At 42.9% G+C, this 21,761-nt stretch overlaps 1 protein-coding gene across 3 annotated transcripts in view; it reads right to left on the bottom strand.

Annotated features, from left to right (window-relative positions):
• The window catches only part of STOX2 (storkhead box 2), a 143,309-nt gene that overhangs the window by 70,516 nt on the left and 51,032 nt on the right, over nucleotides 1-21,761 (bottom strand). Inside the window, exon 1 of one of the 3 annotated variants that reach the window (XM_008491877.2) lies at nucleotides 92-837. The exons of the other annotated variants lie outside the window; for them this stretch is intronic. Coding sequence (XP_008490099.2) covers nucleotides 92-260 — 169 coding nt within the window. The 5' untranslated portion in view covers nucleotides 261-837. Of the gene's footprint in view, nucleotides 1-91; nucleotides 838-21,761 lie in introns of those variants that run through there. 3 annotated transcript variants of the gene reach the window in all.

A 21,761-nucleotide genomic window follows, 5' to 3' on the forward strand; every position in this document is an offset into this window, starting at 1 on the left:
GTACCCACCAACACAGCCTTCCTGGCCAGACACACATTCCGCACCAGCCTCGCAATAAAGCTCTCTCACACGCACAAATTATGTTACAAACCTGATGTCATGTAGCCCCGTGATGCCTGGGAAATAAAAGCTGGTGGGAAGTGTTTGTGCAGCCGGTAGTCCTTCTCGCTGCGGGACCTCATGCGGTCTGAGGCCCGGTCGGAGAAGTCGGAGCTAGGCCAGGCCCGCCGCAAGGTCGTACTCCGCGTCTTCTTCATCATGAGGATGCCCGAGCCTAATCCTCCCGGCGCACCATGGGTCAGGCCTTGCGGCTCACCGGACGGGCGCTGCCTGGCATCAGCCTAGCGCGGGTACCACCGGGCACAACCTGCGCGCATCTCCCCGATACCTCTTCTAGGGCGCCGGCCGCAGGTCCCTTCCTTTTTTTTTTTTTTTCCCCTCGAATGATCCAATTTTACACACGTCCCACAATGCATTACACTTCATTTGCAATCGGTCCGGCTTACAGCTCCAGATTCGCGTGGAGGAAAGGCACGTTATGTGGCTTCTCAGGCAAAAAAAGGGGAGGGGGGGAGGCGATAGGGGGGATGGTGACGAGAGATGTGCAGCGTGGGAGCTCGGGGGTCCCGAACAATGGCCCGATTCAGCCTGGCCGTGCTTAGCCAACTGTGAGCCGCCACACAAAAGGCCCAAACAAATGAGGAAAACCCCGCAGCCGCCGGTTGCGACCCCGACCGCGGCGCGCCCGGCGCTGGGGAGGCAGGCTGCAGCTCCCGGCGCGGCGGGCGGAGCAGCGGCAGAAGGAGGAGGAGGAGAAAGAGGAGGAGGAAGAGGGGGGGAAGGAATAGGCGGAGGAAGGGCCCGCAGGCGCCTCTCCCGGCCCCGGGACCGGCGGAAGCAGCCGCGACCTCCCCCGCCGCTGCCACCGCCCCCCTCAGGACCGCGGAGGCGGGTTGGCCGGGAGCGGCCTGCGGCCACCGGCAGGATCGCTCCTCGCCATGGCCAACCCCCACTTCTGTCTGCCTGTCCCCGGGGCTCGACCGCTGCCGGCTCCTCGCTAGGGGCGGCCGGAGCAGGGGGCGAGGCCGCCGGGGAGGCTGCTGACCGCCCCGGACGCCTGCCCGGCGCGTCCGCCGCCCGCTCTCCGCCCCGCCTCCGCGCCTAGCGCAGCTGCTGCCGGACTGCCGGACGCCGCGCTGCCGCCCGGGCTCATGCTAGTCCCGGCGCGGCCTGCGGGTCCCGCCGAGCTCCGCGCTCCCCCGTGCGGCACCGACCGGGGCTCGGGCCCCTCGCAGGCACCCGCGTGCAAACCCCGTACGCGGTGGGGGGCCCGGCCCCCTCCCGCCCCGCCTCCTTTCCCGTCCCTCTGTCCGTCCTTCCCTCCTGGCGGTGGCTCCTGTGGGGAGCGGCGGGGCCGGACCAGGGGGAGGCGGGCGCCTCGCACCGCCGAGCTCCGGGCACCGCCCGCGGCAGCCAGTGGGGCGAGGGCCACGGCGCGCACCGCCCCGAGCGGCGGGAAGGAGCGGCAAGGCGGCGGGGCTGCCGGGACTCCTCTCCAGGCCCGGGACAACCTCAGGGCAAACGGATACAGCGGAGGGAGGGATCTGTATCCCCGGGCACCCCTGCGCGGAGCCGTCGAGTTCACCCACGCACTCCCCCGCAGTGGCACCACCTTGGCGCCTGAAGGGCCGCCGCTTCCCGGCCCTCCTCAGGAGGCCCTGGCCGCTCACTGTGTCCCGCAAGGATACCCAGGAGAGTTGCCCGAGCCGCCTCCCCGCCGGGAGGGAGGATGCCCACCCTCTGACCCCAGCAGTACGCGCCTCTGTCCCCAGGGCGCCCTCTTGAACTGGTCCAGGCCAGCAGGAAAGTAGGGTGTCAGGGAAGTGGGGTGTCAGGGAAGTGGTGATCCTGCTCACCACAGCTGTGCCAAGGGAGGCGATTCCTACTCCACAACACAGCTCTGAGCAAGTTTGACATCAGGTGGTGCCAGCGTTGCCCGTGGATGCAATGGCAATGCAGGGTTTGAAAACATTGCCAACAAATGGCTTATATTTACATTTTTATAATTATTTAACCTTTCTTACAGTGGGTTGTGTGACATTTCTAAGAGCATGGAAAATAAGAGGCCCATAATTTTGTCAATAGTTGAAAATTTTCAATATTGGTTAAACCAGCTAAAGGATGAACTGAACATCAAAGCAGACCTTGGGACATTTAGCCCTTTGTCACACAGCTTTGGGTTCCTACCTCAGCTCCACCACTTCTGCTACTGTGGGCATAACACGTGGCCAAGAACCTTTTAGGGCTTCATTCATAGCCATCTCTCTCACTCAAGTAGAAATTGAGTGAAACGCAGCAATAATATTGAAAATTGAAATACTTATGGGGTCCTTTCTCTTCAGCCTCACCTCCCTTCAGGCATTGTGAAAAGCTGTGAGGAACAACTTGTTTCCATTGGTACTTTGTACACTGGCAGCAAAGGGGAAAAGTTAGATGAGCAAAAGGAATGGCCTAAAGCACTTGCAATAAAAATATAAGGTATTTCCCATCGTGCAATTTACTCACCTAGCAATTTACTCATCAACCTACACAAGGCTTATAATGGCACACATTTGCACCCTCAGAGCAGAGAAACCATAAGGAGAAATTCTAGAAGTGTTCCAACTTTTCTCACTGAAGACTTGAGGTTGGTTAGCACACCTAGCTAAGCCAAACCTAAAAACCTACCTATTTAAACAGATGTAAAAGCAAATTAAATTCTAGCCAGAGGTGTAAGCTCATTCCACTGTCTGAAAGCTAAACTAATGATAGCTGTGTATTTCCAGCTATCAAGAAGCAGTTGAATGTAGCTGGCCAGCTAACCTCAGCCTATGGCTGAACTAAACTCAACCTTTCTCCAAGTACAAACACAGACCTAGATATCAATCTGTTCCATTAAAAAAGACATGAGAACAAGAGGCATAATCTGAGACAAGAAACAAATAGGAATAAGCAATGAGGAGGAAAAATGAGGTCAAGAAGTAGAAAGACAGAACAAAGCAGGGTGTGGGGGGAATAAACAAGACCACAGTGATCCTTATGCATAATTATTCCCAACTAAAAATATTTGAGTCTGGTGTCAGAGCTAGTCTGACAAGTATCAAATAAAAAACGAAGGGACAGCTCTGCAATTGTCAGAGAAAGCACACATAGCTCCAGTTCTGTTCAAGGAATTCGCTGTGCACTAATGAACCGGTGACAGTGCACAGAAGTCCTTCAAGTAGTTTTAAATGATTTAATTGGTACACTTGCAGGAATCGTCATCAGAGTAATACAGTACATACAATTAACACATGGTGTCTTCTCCTTACCGACTGTAGGAATCAGACTGGTTTGTTGGTTTGGGCACAGCTAGCAGAATAGTTTTACATTGTGTGACAATTTTGAACTAATAATTTTTTCCTACAACTATGAGGAGTTATTTTCATGTTAAAATGGGGAAGGGGGATAAGAGCAATAAGCAATCCATAAGCAGAGTCAACCTTCCCATTCCAAAGCTGGGGAGATTTTTTTAACAACAGTTTTGGAGGCCTCCTCAGTACTGAGTCATTATTTCTGTGGTTGGCTTAAACTTGTATTCTCACAGTTATCTTTTTTTGGTTCCAGTGGGAAGTTTTCTGACATGGTATCTGAAAGAGTTCTTCCCTTTGAAGAGAGGAATTCAGAGCAAGTTTGCTCCTGCTCTTACATTGTTTGAAGTCAAATGTTGTTACTCGGATGAATCAAATATATAATTAAAAACCAAGTTTAAGTTTTGGATGTTTTCTTTGGAAATAGAGCTAGAACTGTGAATGTAATTGATTTTTTGCTTGGGTAGCCAAACTGAAAATAATTTTCTTCATATGAACTGAAAGCTAAAATTTGAGGGCTTTGGGAAAAAAAAACCCAAACCAAAAAACCCCTACTAAACCCATGCTTTATTCATAGACCTTTTAAATTACTTTTTTTTTTTTTTTTTTTTAATAAAAGAAAATAAATGTCTGGATTCATATGGACATGTTTGAACAGGATAAGGAAAGAAGAATTCCCATCTACAGATGGTTTCCCTGCTTGCTGAACAACAGTGCAGTACCTTTGTATGTTGTTCAATCCAACTATTCCAACAGGGGTGAGAAGGATAATAATTTTCTTTGGCTCAAAATGTTGGGAAATTCTGCTCTAATTTACAAATATTTTTGCCTACCTGTGACACATTGGTCAAGTTTACTTAACTGTAAAAAGAAATATGGAAATAGTCTGATGGAGTTTGCTGGAAATAAGGGCAAAACTACTTCAAGCAGGAATAGAACTGATGGGAAACTGATCACTTGCTATTGGTGATGAAAAGGAGATAGTTTCAAAGCCTTTTGAAGGAAGTTTGATTTTTTGGTATTCATTCCCAGCTTGCTCGCTCTTTCTCTCTTTCTCTCTTTCTTTCTCTCTTTCTTTCTCTCTTTCTTTCTTTCAACTAAGGAAAAGCTTTGATTCAGAAGCTTTTTGTTCAAAATCAGATAAAACATTTATTTTTATCATTTGGTATGTAAAATTATGGTACCAACAGGTACCATCTCTCTCTTGAATTACCAGAGGGAGAGGTGAGGCTTGGATGAATAGCATGTAGACATCTTGGGAGAAAATAAAGCTGAGCTAAACCGAAAATAGGCATCCTGCCTCCCTTTTAACCTAACAATTCCTTATCAGAAATTGGCAACACAGTATTAGTAATTTCAGAGGCACTGGTTTAATATTATGAACTTCAAAAAAGAGGCTTAAGTGCATATAAGAAGACATTGCAAAGGATTCTTACGTGTTCAAGATTTCAATCACAACCCTACTTCAGGCCAAATTCATTGGGAGCCTGAAGGCTTTTGGAGAAGCAATTAAAAATCTTAGCTTCTGAAAACCTTCTGCTTTATCTTTTTAAAGGTGAGAGAACAAATATTACTGAGATCTATTGCATTTAATCTTCATAAACAATCGCTTACGAGTTAAGCAGATCTGTTCCCATTTCATAGATGGAAAATGGCAAAAAGAAAAGGACATAACAGGCCTAGAAGAGTAAGGAAAAATCTGTAGAAAATACACTTAAAACTCAAGGGCCCTAGCTTCCATTTCAAAGGCTCATCTTTCCTCAATTAAAACATAATAATTAAGTAGCAGAGTACAATATGGTGAGCTGATGCATATATTTCTCTGCATGTGTGCCTGTGCACGTGTGCATACAGAGTAATTGCTCTCATGTTATGTGGTATTTTAAGTTTCAGTAAGGGCTACTTCTTGATGTTTCCATACAGGAGAGGAGAAGGCTTCAGTTGCAGTGTGGGTTGGTTGTTGCCACCTCAGCTCGACTGGCCTGGGGACCGCCTGCAGGAGGTTTCAAATTAAATAAGAATGCAAGCCAAACACTAAAATAAAAATGGCAAAATAATAGGACCTGCAAGGAGGAAAGCAATTTTCCTCTTCAATAAGACAAGCTACACCTCTAAAATCATAATCTCTCAAGCTATGCATTCAAAGCCTTGGTTCTCCCTTACCCTGTCACTACCTTGCCTGTTGCACATTTGCTTCATTACTGTCAGCAGAGATGGTGCATGACAAGCACCCAACACCACCAGAAGATCTAGTGCTGTTGAAATGCCAAGTGCTCAGCACAAAGCCTTGTGGCTTTGCTCTCTCCACATCCATGATAAGGGTAATTTTCCAGTCCCCATCTTCAGAAACAAAAACAATGGATAGTGTTGGTGTTACCGGGACACGGGGGAGACCTTGCCCTCGCAGTCACTGGCAGCCAGGAAAACTGGAAGCAGAGGGTTATTTTGTGGCCTATAGAAATAGAGACATCAAATTCTCTAACTTGTAAAAAGGTGGAGACAGGATGCCACAAGATGCTGGGAAGGAAATGGCAGGACTGTGAAAGTGGGAGGAGAGCAGAAAGGAATAAAGAGAAAATAAAGAGGGGTAAAAAGCCTGTAGCACAAGCAACTGAAAAGCAGTAGAGCAGAAGAGAGGGAAGAAAAGTTGAGTGTGAGAAGAGCTGGAAAAAAATGTAATTAAGAACTGGGGAAAACCACCAAACTCAGGTATAACACCCCAGGCCTTGGCAATATATATTTTTATTAGATCTACAGCTCTGCATAACAGCGTTCTTGAGAAAATATATTACCTGCATTTCTATATTAATAAATCCATAGCAGAGGAAAACTGTCCGCTGCACAAGCTCACCATTTTCATGCATGGATTCTTTGTATTAACAAATAAGCAGAGCTCAGACTCTAGAAAAGATGGTTTTGTGCAGTCCCTTTCTGGTAAAGGATGTCTGGCAACAGGCCGCAACTGCTCTTGGCTGCAGGAAGTACAAGTTTTCCTTTCCACATCTTTGTAATCAGATATACTGGCAAGATCAAACCAGAAAACTCATGGAGCAGCACTTCCTTTTTCATTGCAGCTCTTAGACTTCTGACACCAACACCATTAGTTTGTCAGCTCTCACTAGTACTTTTTGCTACTCAGATATGCAAGAGAAGCCAAATATTTGTAATCTGTGCTTCTAGTCTAGGTCACAAAATAAGGCAGACTCTCTTAACGGAGTTACTGGTGAGGAAGAAGCGGGCCTTGCTCAGATAACCCTCTTTCCTTGGAGAGAGCACTTGAGAAACTCCACCAAAGTGAGAAAGAAAAAAATCACAAGGTCAGGGGTACAAGTGGAAAACTTTCCAAATATGAAAAAAAGGAAAAAGTTTTAGAGCTTATCACAAGCAATTCTTCAGTCTTACTCCAGAGCGTTATCAGGTTGCATTATACTATAGTAGTAATCCTGTCTTAATTACTGCACCTCTTAAGCCAGTTTTGGATCATATTTCTCTCACTGCTATGCTTTGGGAATGTGTGATGACAGGAATGCAGCACTGCTGCTGCACACATGCTGTAGCTCACCGGTTCATTTTTCTGTATGCTCGCTTATGCTCTGTGGTATTTATTTTATCTTGCATGACTTTTAAGAAAAACCTGCCTCCGTTATGAGAATAAAGGCTCCCCTGTTTTGTTTTTTTTCATGCCTGACCTTCTGATTGAATCTATGGTTCCTCTGCACAGAAGATAATTGATGCAGAAGGGTTTTACATCTGGATACCCGAGACTACCTAAAAATGTACCAGTGTACCAAAAGCACTGGCTGTAGGATACAGCCCTCCCCACGTTCTTCCTCTCCTGTTATCACTGACTCAAAGTGGGTTTGTTAAAAGGGATGGAAGCTGGTCTTGTAACTCTTCAGTGTACAAAACTAACTGGAAAGGGAGGCAAGCTGTGAATCCTGCACAGATTTTTACACAGTCAAGCATTTATTAAATCTCTCACATATAATAGAATTCAAAAACTCAGAGAAGTGGAGTTACAGCAACTCGATTCATTCACTAGCTGTTCTTTCAAAGGATATGGTAGTAAAAGATGTGCCAAAAATGTTGGCCTCAACTTTCCTGGTTTCCACTGGTGTCACATATCATTAGTACCCTGGTATTTATGTAACATACTGATATATGGGAGCCAGCTGTACTCCAATTTGGAAAGACAGCCTATCCTTCTTCTTTGGGAGTTGAAAAAAATAGAGATAAAGCCTACCAGCAGTAAAAGCCATTACAGATCATGTTTTTAAAGACTAAATCACACATCTCTGCAACTCTTCCCATTCCTCCATAGAGCCTATGTTCCTGCTTTTTGCTCATGTAAAACCTCACGAGACTGAAAAGACAGCACCAAGCACAAGCAGGTCTTGCGCTCTAGTGAAGCTCCTGGGTACTACAGCAACAGAAACAACAAGCAGATTCTGCATGTCAGGTACCTACCTTTAAAGGAAAATTCCATTGAGAAAGAAAAGAAGCCCTTGGCTCTAGCAAGTGGGCGCAATTTTTCATGTTGCATGGCTATTATTTATCACTATATTACTTTTAAATTCTAAATTCTTGCCTAGAAGAATTACTCGCCATACACAAACTGAAACAAGCACCACAGGCACGTTTGTGAAGGGGACGATGAACATATTTGATGGGCAAAAAAACCTAAGCAGCATTCCAGGGGAACTAAATCCCAGCAGCTGCTGTAACTCCACAGAGCATTTGCTGAACAACCCAGTACTAAGCTCCCTCGCAAGATTCTTGCTTATGCAGCTGTACAATACAGGGAGTATATTTTATAGATTTATATATACATATAGCATATATAATAGGCAGAGATCTTAAAAACCCTAAAAAAATTGGAAGGCCTTAAAATAGTCTACTCCACCCTTTGTAAACAACCTCTTGTCATGAATTTACTTCAAAATGTGCAAAATGTTCTGCCTATATTAAACAGGCTTTCAAAACAGTGGTTTAGCACTTAAAATGTATGGTTCCCATCCATCAGTCTGAAAACAATGCAAGCAAGAGACAAATCCAAGAGTGAAAGTTGATCACTGATTTATCACCTCACAGAAAAGTAATTAAATTACTTCTTGGATATTTTGTTATACTCTTAGGTTCAGAGGCTGTCTCTCATTGGCATATGCCAGTATTTGGGCAGGGAAAAACTCCAGAAAGGAGTCATAAACACAGGCAGAAATCAGGTGACTCAGCACACACCTGACCCAAAAGCTGCTGTAAAATCAATGCAAAAATCATGCTGTCTGGACCAGACCCCAGTGCTGCTGGGGGTCTGGAGCTTCTCAGTTCTCTTCTGATGCCCCAGTAGCACCCATCAGAAGGAAGGCTCCACTCCTGGGACAGCTGCCCAGAATGTGCCTGCTTAGCACAACTTGTTGCCACCCTCTGCTTCACTCTTGAAGCTCCAACAGTACCCACCTGTGTGCACCCAGAGACAATTTCCCATTGCCCTGTTCAGGTGAATGTTTATGCAGGCACCACTTGCACTTGCCTCTCTGTAGGAGCTGTTCTGAACATTTCTCCTGAGTGCAGAGATTTTTGTATTCTAGTAGAGGAACAAGAAAAAACATTTTATAGCACTGAATCTAAGACTTCTCCCATCACCTTCTAAGAAAGTTAAATTCTTCAGATAGGGACTAGTCCAACAAAATAATTTTTGCCTTTCTAAGCGGCACCCTACAGAACAGTGCAATCTGTTAAAGCAAATGTAAACCACAGGGAGCTCTACTACTTAATCTTCTATATTATTGGGTGGCTGTCAGTTGCTTTAATTTATTTATTTGTTTGTTTTAAAATATGAAGAGGGGCTTAAATCCAGCAGAGTACTGTTACCTGCCAGATTTTCTAAAGGTCCATGCAAGATCTTTAACTCTGTGGAGCTAAGCAGAAGGGTGCAGCACCCAAAGCCTTCCTTGGTTAAATACTTCTAACATAACACTCGAGTGTCATACTGAATACAAGACTGTTCTCTGGTGTGAATCTTTCAACCTACAACTTCAGAGTCAAGGCTGAGAACAAACAAAACATGTAGATGTTATGAAGAAAAATATCCCTTATTACAATGGAATATCATAGCAATAAAAATTGAAATAATGAAATTAAGAAAAGTAAGCTAAAATCAAATTAGAAGAAGAAAGAAGAAGTCTCCACTCTAGTTCTGGAAAGCATACTCCTCACTCACAACACAAGAGTATTTACAGTCTTTAAAGAATGTGAACTGCATTGGCGCAGGATGAGGTTCCTTTCAAACTGCTTTTCATATTATATTAAATTTTTGTGAGGCATACACCACTTATACTTAGTATTTCTGGAAATCGAAAAAGATCTTCCTCAAAAGAAGCGAATATCGTAAGTGGGACAATTTACATGAAAGTGAAATTTCTTAGCAGTAGAATTCTATTGGAAAGAATCACGTACACAGGGAAGAGCTAGAAAGTTTTTAGTCTTCATTAAAACTGATCACTATTGAGCTGAACTCAGTGTTTCACAAGCCAAATGTGGTAAACCTTACTAGGCATAGTGCTCAATCTCAGGAACTTTTGCAAGGAGTCACCATGTTTCCATATATGAAATTTCAAGTGCTCTTTACCCTCAGCTCTTCCAGGAATGAAAGATACTCAGGACAAATAGTTCTTAGGTTCTAATAGAAAGTAAAAGAAACTCTATATGAAAGTGCTCAGCAACTGGCCTTTCATTCTTTTCTTGTCGGGGGATTGTTTGGCCACCTTTCCATCTCCCAGTGTAAAATAACCAGGCAATCTGCCTTCACAACTGGCAGATTTTGGATTTGTCAGAGCATGATACCAGTGTCAATTTGTTTTTTTTTTCTCTTCCTTCCTCTCCAAAGATGGATCTTACTATTTTCCCAGCTGATGGAACCAAGGCAAAATAAACACAGACATTCAGGACTGAAACAATGATAGACTATCTGAGAAGGCATTTAAGTGCCCTCAGTCGTCCAAGAAGTAATAAGTTATAAAAGCAACTACTTCTTTTTATTGCCCACATCCCCATACCATTGCTGTGGTACTTAAGAAACCACAAACCCTATGGATTTCTACCCACCACATAGTAATTACTGAAATAACAAAGAATTGGAAAAAAATGTTTCCAAAGCCTGATGCTATTACTGAGCTGCCAATGAAAAAACGCCCACTAACACCCCTTAAGTCGATCCTCCTGCACCCTAATCTGAAGACAAAAGGTTGGGTTTAAACGCCCACCCCTCCACAGCCCAGATTAAAACCGCCTGCAGTTTTCAGCTTGGGGCCAGCAGTGACAATACTTTAAATCCTTGGCTACTGCCTTCATGAAGACACAGCCTGCAGACAGTCCCTCAAAGTTCTTTGAAATGTTAAATACAAAGCAGGAGGAGGTCATAAAGGAAATATTCCTTCTAAAAGAAATGGATATCATATGCAGGCTTTTCAAATACATTTTGCAGTTCCTTTGCCTTCAGCCACCATATTCCCAATTCTGTATTGTCTCAACCTTTTCAAATAAAATCCATCAATGAAGCATAACACACAAATTTGTGCTGTAAACAGCTGCCAATATATGCATGTGTTACCTTTTAGCTCTCATAAATCTCTCCGATGTATATTGTATCCTATTTCTTATCTGGAAAGACTAATTATTTACTTAATAAAGGTTGCTACAGCAATTATAAAAAACCCAGCCACTTTACTGCATAATCTGCTGTAGCATCTGCCCAATTATTTCCATAGAAGCCGGTGTGGTTCCCTGCTGCACTGGAAATCCAGCTATCCTTCTGCCAAGAACCTCCCAGTGCATACAAAAGGAACACGGATTCTGAGACCTGTTTTATCTCCTTATCCCATAAACTAACAAGCCTTTTCTCCGCTGCAATTTTTCTCAACAAATACAGGTAATCACATAGGAGGATGGGATTTTCAAGGTAGGTTAAGAAAAAAATCATCAGTTTAGCATGCCAGCTTTATTAATAAGTATGCTCTGCTGAAACTATGATATAGTTGTTTGCAGGCTTAAGGAACCAGGCAAATTACACCGGCGCCCTGCCACTGCAACAGGCCTCTGCTGGAAGTTACAAGTTTTGGTCTTCAAAACTGTAGGTAAGTGGTCAAGTTTTCCTGTTCAGTTTTCCCCTGGAGGTAACAGGGTGCTATGAGTTTTACTTCTGGCCCCTGCCCCACCCCAACACTAACTGCCTCTCCTTCCTTATTTCAGTATCTTAAAATGAACAAAAAATGAGGCGTACATTAATTGTTCAGAATTTATATCTGATTTCCTGATCCTGCAAGGTCGTCCAAGCCCAGCTCATACTAGCTTCTGGCTAGATGATACACCAGACATGCAGAGAAATGTCCCTGTCCAGATTTACAGGTTATATAGCTGACAAGGAACATAACTGGTTGCCACAGCGGTGTCCACAGTCTGAGGAACCTTTGGACTTCAGTCTCGTGAAAGGTAACAAGAGTTAAAACCTCCTTTAGTCAGATGAAGTGGTTAAAGGAAGCAAGCACTCCAGCCAGCAGCAAATGCATGGTTAAATCACTGGGGCTCTTGAAGAACAAAGATATGGCAGTTTGAAGTTATTCAAGCTGCTTAATGTTGGGTTATTTGCAAATTAGTGTAGCCTATCCCACAGAAACTGCCATTGCTGTGACTATGTGCACATTTTTTGCATGACAAGCAGCCGTCCTCTGCTTCTAGATGTTAAGTATATTAATTTGGTATCTTCACAGGACGAAAAGCCTGATCACCAAAATGTTCCAGCTGCCAGGAAGGACTGAAAGGTTATAGCAAGCTCAGGAACATCACATGCTTTTGGCAAGGTGTGATGGAGGAGGATGAAAGGCAAAGGAGGGTAAGTACAAGACTTATTGTTCCTCGATGATTAAACAAGCACAGAAACTCTGATTACAGATCACAGACATCTTTTATAATGTGCCAACCTAGCACACAGAAGAAGCTCTTTCGTTAATTCAGTCTCCAAGGCAGTATTGGCTCTAGGCCCTGCTCTAGGCCGGTGAAGTCCACTAGAGAACAGGCACTGCTGGGCACAGCCCTGGCAGACAAAAACTCTCCTCATATTCAATCCTCACTCTTCATGGCAGGAATCAGTGCAAGATACACAGTGATCTCTGCCTGTTTGTTGGACTCCTCACCCCTATAAAACAAGCAAGAACAAACTTCGGGTTGTTGTAACCAGCACCTGGCCTTCAGCTAAGCATGCAGCTAAAAAGTGTCCCTAGAGGAACCCTGGTATGTAGGTAGTTTACTGTTAAGAGATCAGATCCTAGGAGTCAGAAGCAATGATTCACACAGTTCAGGCTTGCTTCGACTCACAGTGCTGGCAATATCATCTAGACAGCCAGCCTGGTTTGTTCAAGACAAAAAAAGTCAATAGGAAACAAATTTATTAGTAGTTGCCGTCCTCAACTGAAGTAACCAACCACACAGTATTTGAAAAAGAATGTTGATAATGTAATATTAATTATTTTGTTAATCACCTATTTCCAATGAGTAAGATTTGGCAATTTTAATGAGACATACACGACTAACATTATGAAAGCCATATTTTTATAGCTGTGTGATAAAACTCATTTAATTATTTAGTTCTACTTCTTGTTTCAGTGTAACCTGCTAGAAGTTTTCAACACATTTCATTTTTTCCTTATTTAAAGAAAAGAAAAAAAAACCCACAAACAACAAACCAAACTACTGAGTACCCAGGGGCAATACTGCAGATTTCTCTTTTAGCATGTTGAGATGTTGAGCAGTCCACTTCAAAAGTGGTAAGATCTTGATTTGGAGAGTGTCTGAACAGATTCCTATTTATTTCTACCACTTCAGAAAACTGCATTCTCCCTGATTGTTACACCTTGAAAATCAATGCAAAGCCTGGCAATTTCAGAACAAACAGACAAGACAGAAGATGGCTTAGACACACAATTTTACTGTGTCTATCTTCTAATAACAATTTTCTACCATTCCTGGAACTATTAGGAAGGAAATTTGGGCCTTCTAACTCAAAATAATGTTGAAGAAAAGAGACCTGAGCTTACCAGCTGTGAGAAAATCCAGTGGTCAAAAATAAGAATATTTTCAGAAAACATTTGGACTATCTTTTCCTACACTACTTTAATAAAAAGAACTGCTCAAGTCCTTTTCAAAACAGGATGTATAGCTTTAGAACCAGTTATGGAGATGTATCCAGCAATGTGAATACAAATCACTACAGTTACCAAAAGCAGGAACATCTACCAAGTGATGAAGGCAAGTTACCAGGTACTGAATGCTCCTAAGTAAATTTAATTATGTTCACCCATGTTTGAACCTATTTCTCTATAAACTAGGGTTCCACGTTTGCTGAAAAGGGTAATTACTGGATTTGGATTAAAAACGAATAATTCCTGTAACGAAACAGTTATTCTGACAAACTGGAGAAATCATGTGCATAATTCATGTATGAGTTCATGGCTTGCTTAGTTTTTTAGAAGTCAACTTCTTCTTAGATATCATTATTTTGATGGTCAGAAATGAAAAATAATCACCAATCATTCCCAAGGATGACTGTGACAACTGGGTTTTCTGAAGATGGCAAGCTGAAGCAGTGGTAAATTTTGTATTGGAGAAGCAGGCAAGGAAAACAATGTTGCAGAGCAGAGAGGAGCAGATGGCCAGTGAGTTATCACTGTCGGTCTGATGACTTATGTGGGCTGAACTTGTTTATTTACTTACGTATTTGCAAAGAAAAAAAACCGAAAACCTTCTTTACGATAGTGGCAACTATATTATATATTATGTCTCTATTATACACACAGTACATAGCTCTACCTACACACAACATGAAGGGATCAAGTATGCACCATCAGATTACCTTGTGTCCTCCTACAGTGACAAAAGACACAGTTGATCCTTCCTAGGGCTACAAAATTAAGCGACTTTTTATGTCTAACACCACAGCTCAAGAAGGGGTTAAAAGAGGATCACACCTGCCCAATGGCTTGAAGACAGGACAGAAGCAGCTTAGATCCTCCAGGGCAGGGAATCAAGCCTGTAGTTACTGGATGTACCCTTTACCCTGAGAACTGCTACCTCTGCCTGTTTGCTCCCCCCCTACAACTACTTGTGCCATGACTACCCCCACACTTCTAAGGACTCTAGTGGGGCCATGGGTAGAGCAGATCCAGAGACTGAGGGCCAAAAGACTGAAGCAGGTACGGTGTGGGAAAGCAGAGCTCTGAGCAGGAACGCTCACAGCTGACCCATCCATATACAGTGCCAGGCAGCCTGGCACTGTCCCTGGTGCAGCATCTGAGCCTTTGTGCCAGTGTAGAGATGTCTACCCCCACCCCTCCACCCACTCCATGGTGTAGGAAGTGTTACACAGACAGACTCATGAACACCATCTGCTTAACTGACTCCCTCCCTCCCTCCCTCCCTCCGGTGTGTAACAGCCTGAGGTGGTCTAAGAGCACTATTACAATCGTACATTTCCCATTTATATGTCATGAAGAAAAAGTCAAAACATACTTTTTATCTCCCACAGCACTGCTCCTAGATTTCTAACTGGGTCTGCTAGCACTGTTTCTCTAAAAGAAAAAAAAAATTCTGTGGGAGTACAAACTAGGGAACTAGAAGAAACTCATATTTCAGTAAAAATTAACAGGCATAAATATGCATAATACTGACATCTGTACAGAAACGTCAAGTCTACAGAGGAAACAACTTTTTTTTCTTGGCATCTTAATTCAGTCTACTATGAAGAAACGAAAAATAAATTTCATACATTAATGCAAATACAATAAAGCTTCAATCCAGACCAGGGGAAAACCCCTTCTTTCTAAATATGTGAAATCACTACCCATCTTTTTCCTACTCACATCCCCATTTTAAAATTAAAGAGAGGAAAAAAGAATTTCCAGCTACTTGGGTTGTCAAGTCAGAGGGGTTTATTAATCCCACATAACAGTGTGGTCTATTAACCATAGAATATATTACAGTATTTCTGTAGTTTGGAATACTAGTAACTGAACTAACCTCCCAGCACTCTGGGAGATAAAACAGCTAGTTAGACAGAGGCACATAACCAAGTACTCTACATTTTTAAAGGCTGTCCAGTGATTTCTCTTGCCTCATCTTTCATAGTGAAGAGGATATTGGGTTTTAATTTGTTTCTCACAGAAGCCCAAAGTCCCACAAATACATCTGTTTGGTTCTTACTGGGTTTCAGCATCCCAGGGGAAAATAAATAAATAAATCAGTTCCTAGCAAGCTCCAACTGAGCCCTAAAAGGAGAGAACACTCCATTGCATGGCTTGCTTTCCAGAGCATCCCTGGAGCTTGCCCAGCATCATGCAGGGAGCAGCATTAGAAACAACACGTGCACCTCTGAGTACCAACCCTGCATCCTAACAAGAGATCAAAAAGATGTTCCTCATGCACGTATTATCCGTGGGCCATTTGTCAGCTTTCCCTGAACTGACAAGCATAGATGAAAAGACAGGGCAGATTTTGAGACTCACAGATACGAACTATGCCTATCTTTCATTTATCTTTAACACTAAACTATCAGTACAATGTCCCATGAAAAAAAATAGAATCATAGAATTGGCTGGGTTGGAAGGGACCTCAGAGATCATCAAGTCCAACCCTTGATCCACTACCGCTGCAGTTACCAGACCATGGCACTGAGTGCCACATCCAGTCTCTTTTTAAATATCTCCAGGGATGGAGAATCCACTACTTCCCTGGGCAGCCCATTCCAATGTCTGATCACCCTCTCCGTAAAGAAATTCTTTCTAATATCCAACCTAAACCTCCCCCAGCACAACTGAAGACCATGCCCTCTTGTCTTGCTGAGAGCTGCCTGGGAAAAGAGACCAACCCCCACCTGGCTCCAACCTCCTTTCAGGGAGTTGTAGAGAGTGATGAGATCTCCTCGGAGCCTCCTCTTCTCCAGGCTGAACAGCCCCAGCTCCCTCAGTCTCTCTTCATAGGATATGTGCTTAAGTGCCTTCACCAGCTTAGTTGCTCTCCTTTGGACCTGCTCCAGGATGAGCAAAAGGGTTTAAATTTTTAAATTTTTATTTTTAGTTTTTAATTTTTTTTAGTTTTAGTTTTTTATTTTTTTGCTCAGCTTTATGATAAAACAGTTTAGTTTGACACAGGGAAGAATGGCATAGGAAAAAAGGAATGTACTTTTAATGCAGCGGTGATTTAAGGTAGGAAGAAGAAGAGAGACTGCTCAGAGGGCTCATTACCACACCAAAACCTTTTACCTGTAAGAGGAAGCCCCACCAGCCTCAGGCTCATGTTGCAACCAGCTTACATCTGAAAACTTCTGCCCCACCTCAGCCCAGTTCCCAGCGGGCATGCCTGCATGCCTCTGGACCATCCCACCAGCACTTTCTGCTCAGAAAGAGGGGGAAAGCAGGAGGATCTAAAATACTGATCTTTATCTGAAAACATATACTCAAATTAGCAAAAAGGCCAACTCCAAGCAAAGGTGTTGTTTCTGATTCTTGTAAGACACAGAAATTGCCGAACTGAGAAAAATCCTAAACTGTTAAATGAAACACAAAAGGATGATATAGTTTAACACTTACTGAGTATTTGCATGTGGACAGGACTGGCTTGTTTGGGATGATTAAAGCACTGTAGATCAAACCCCAGAGCATGCATTCTGAGCACTCTGCCAAGCCCAGGCAGGCTTGCTGGCAGCAGCAAAACCCAGCCAAGGGAAAAGCTGGTCCTCCAGAGGCTGGCAAAAATACAGCAAGCACTACCACACCAGAAGCCAGTGCCTGCATGCTCCGGGCATCCACAGCATTTGGTCCCCCTCTGGCATTTCCTCACCCTGCTCTGCTCCTGGCTCTCCATGGCAGACACGGGGGAGATGAGCCCTGTTTGGGCTGGTGCACCTCATCTTCCTGCACAAAGCCCTGCATGAGCCACAGCTGCGATGAGATGGGACTCCCCCTGCTCAGGTAAACTCGTTGGTGCAGGATTAGGAAGATTACACTGAGACTAAATGAAAGACTCCCTTCAAAGACATCGAGCCATGCCTTTGATGCTGGCAATACACTGCTGCATGGAGATGCAGCAAGTGTGGGACGTGCAGTCCTAATTGCTTCCCAAGGACTGGCTGCTTTTCTGCTAGAAGACAAGACTAGACTTGCTCCTCTGGCCACAGGACTTCTGCAATGAAAGCGCATTAATTGAGACCAGAATTGTACATTTTCATTGTTTGAATAGTTGATAGCATTTGTAACCTGCTCAAGTACCTTGACTCTCAGGATAAGACATTAAAGAAAGCAACTATTCAACTTACTATTCTAACGTTCTGGAAACTGGAGATCTATTAGTGAAACTGACAGAAACAGGAGGTCAGGGGGAGGAAATATTAATATTGCAGTTATTCAGTTCATGTAATTTCAGTAAGCTATTCAACAAAAAAATATGAGAAGGTAGCATTTGAAAACATTTCGAGAAACACATTCTTAAATGAGGCTTGAAAGCCATCTGAATAAATACCACAGAAATCTTCCAGAGGCGTGGGTTTATAACTATGACTTACATTCTGATAGCCAAGCAATGAATGCAGTTTGTCAGGTACCTGAAACTGCTTTACATTCATGATTCATTTCCTCAAGAACTGCTTTCAACAGCTTCATTTTTTTTAATTTGAACCATAAGACTATTAAAATATAAGAACCCAGTAATCCCCAAAACGCATCTTGCCCAGTATTCAACCTCCTAAAGAGGCCAGCAGTGTGCAGCCAGGGAGAATAAGGCAGCATTCATACCTCCACCTAATATACTCTCTGTCTCACCATATTTTGGGCTCAAGGGATTTGACTCTTCTAACAAGTAGTCTCCATGAGACCTCTAAGCCAAAGGTTTGTCCAGTCTCCCCATCAGCCTACATAAGCTTCTCACACCCACAGAATTGTCCAGCTGGAAGTCCTGCTGATTATTCCTTCTGCCATGAAGAACCACCTCCTCTTTCTTCTGAACCTAGTTCCCTTCACTCCTATTTTCCCCAAAAATTATTTTGGCCATGACAAGCAGTACCTGGGATCAGCAACAACTTTAAAGTGCATCACATGATGCATTACAGCTAGAAGCTGAAGCCACATGGCATTGCACCTTACGATTGTTGTTGTCATTATCATATTAGCACAGATTAATACAACCTCACTGACTTTGCCTGATTCGATGAGTTAGTGGCTACTTAGCACTTCAGACAGTTTTACTTTTTGAGGATAGCATTGCTTTTAATATAAAAAGAACTCAGTAGTGGCTTTATTGAATACTGGAACTTATAACCAAGGGTGACAAAGGCTGACCACAATATCTTCCTTCTTCAGAGAACAGCTCACCTCTTAATTAATTCCCATGAAGAATGTTTTCATCCCTCATGCATTACATTGAAATATTGTGCATCCTTGCCTTATTTTAACTTATTTTTGAACCAGGTATGTTGAATGTAGTCTAGAGATGGTAGTGATATAAACTACTTCTAAGTGTAGGGTTATAAAATATGTAATTAACATACTTTTTATATCAGATAGCTTCCAGAAAAGTTATTTTAGATAACTTTTCTGTTGAAATATGGTTATAGCATCATGCAAAATATCCTGCCTGTAGAAATCATCAAATAGGTCTGTCTCAAATCTTAAAGTAGTTGCTCTAGGTTGGCAAGTTCTTCAAACTCTAACCCTGTGTTTCTAGGAGTTCACCTACATCATCATTGAAGGATAAAAGATCTGTCTACGTATTTCCCAGTTTCATCTCTATTGTGCCTCAAAACTGAAGTCACAGTAACAGGAATGATTGCAGATGAACCAAGAACATTAGTATAACATTATTTTTTTTTTCAAAACATGTAAAATCACTAACAGACTGCCCTTGGATGAGCCATCTCTAGATTTTATGAAGACACACAAGAAAGAATCTGACAAAGGCATTCAAAAATACTAGATGGTAACTGAGACACACAAGAGCTATTCTTAAGGCAGCTCTCTGGGAAGTGAAGAAAAAAAAATGCAGAATTTTGCTGTACTGTAAAAACTAAAGCACCATGTGGTGCCCTCTGCTGCATTCAGAGGTAATAGGCAAAGCATCACTGAACAATGACATCATTTGATACTAAACAGCACAATATGTTGTATGTATGACAAATATTTATTTCCTTAATTATTCTTGTTTTCTAAAAATACTAATAAATTATGCAAACATCTTCAGTAGCAGCTTAGAGCAGATTTTTTTACACTCTCTTCCCATCTAGTATCCTGTGTTCTGTCTGTGAGCAAGCTGTCAGCTTGCCTCCCACATCTACATAGTGAGAAATTCATACTGAGAGTGAGCTGAGATGCTGGGCAGCTGGGTGGGGGGAGTTACAGCACCCTCAGTACTACATTTAATCACAAGACACTCCTGATGGCTAAACAGCTCAGTGGGACGTGGTCTACACACTGCTCTTGCTGCTCCTTCTGAACTCAAATGAGCTGGAAGTGTCTATCTCCCCATACTCTCAGCTAAAAGAAACAAAACTAAGACAAACAAACATGCGGGAAGGTCAAACCTCTGATGTAGTTTTCAACTTCTAAGTGCACGTGCATTAATACTCCATAAAAGGCCCTTCATCTGCAACATGAAAGAGGTAAACGCAGACTGGAGGAACTGTGAGCCTGAAGAGGATTTACTGATTGTCAGACAGTACTGAGGAAGTCTCCCTAATGTGGAATACAAATATTTAATCTGATTCTCAAATCTTATCTGCTGCCTTTAAGAAGATTAGCAGAAATTCTCTTGCAGCAGACTATGAATTCTGATCCATTTCATGAACTAGGAATATTTTCAAGAAGCAAAGCTTGTGCATTTTAACTAGTTTATTAGCATTCTACTCAAATTCAACAAAGTTGATCAAGATTAAAACCTGTTCAAGGAAGTTAGGTCATTAAAAATCATTACTTGCATGCATATGTGGTGCATGTCACACACAGGAACGAAAATGTGAAGTATCTTCCCTTTCATGAGACATGAAACATTGAAAGTCTCCACACTGTTCTTGAACAAAAAGCTGGCATGAAGATGTTATGGCTGAAAAGTTATTTCAGGGGGGAAAAAAAAAAAGTTTCCCCAAACTGAGAATGTCTGCTCTAGCCTGGAATGAAAGGAGATATTCTAGAAAAAAGGGAAGAATTCATACATATGTCCTTTTTTCATTCATGGACTGACTAAAAGGCAGACAGCTAATACCTTCACTGTGTTTCATTGTGCCCTATGAATCCATACAATTGGCCAAGTTTCAAACTTCTCCTTCGCTTTTCCTTTTAAATAAGGTGGCAAGGAAAGGGAAGTACAGCCAGCTGGCTTGCTGCAGTCAGCTTCCCTCCTCCAGAGGAAAGAAAGGCAGCCATACTTCTCATTTCTTAAATTTCTGCTCAAAAGCTAAGCTGGCAATGTGCCAAATAGCCCAGTCCTAAGTTTTACATATGTTCTTTCCTAGAAACCTGTGGGTTCCAGTAGGTTCTATCTGAAGTAAGAAGCTTATGGTGGGCTCTGCAGTGGAGGAGGGCAAAGACCTCTTGTCATCTCTCCTTCCTCCTGATGATCCAAAGTGAGTTGAGCTGACTGGGGCTCTGCTTCACAGTCACAAGCCACCCCAGCTGGCTGGTCCTGCAGCCCTGCTGAGTGCACAGCAGCTCTGATGGGGCACAGGAAGAACACAATGATGATGACAAATACCCATTTTAAAGCAGGGCTGAGGAGCATCACATGTCAGGCAACCCTCAAGCGTTTGGCAGGTCTGTGTTGGCTGCTTGAATTCAGCCTGTTCCTGTCTAAAAGGAAGTAATCTGCATTTCAGCACTAAGCAGGGCTTCAGCTAGAAGCAGTCAGCATGATGGAATCAACCCAGCAGCATATATGCTGACACTCCTGCTTTTTTCTCAACAGTCAATTCACAATGAAGCTACCAGGCATTAGCTGAACGTTATCTCTGTGCTATTAGCCCCAGGGCTTTTACCTGAGATGTAAAATATGTCAAATAACTTTCGATTTGTCATGAGTAAAGAGTATGCACACAGTTGGAGAACCTCACTTAACTAATTTTGAGCCTTTAATCTAGACAAGACCTTGATCTAAGGGCAACCCACATCAGTGCCCAGGTGTAGCTTTGTGTGGACTTCTGCTTGCTACCTGAGAAGATAATGTAATGCACCAATTGCACATGTGAATGTCTGCATCTTTCGTGTAGTCAACAAAAAAAAATTATATATTTATGATTAAAAAGTTTAAAGGACATTGCTCTTTTAAAACTCTACATTAATTTCTTGG

This window comes from Calypte anna, chromosome 4A (genome assembly GCF_003957555.1).
Source record: "Calypte anna isolate BGI_N300 chromosome 4A, bCalAnn1_v1.p, whole genome shotgun sequence".
Classification (NCBI taxonomy): Eukaryota; Metazoa; Chordata; class Aves; order Apodiformes; family Trochilidae; genus Calypte; species Calypte anna.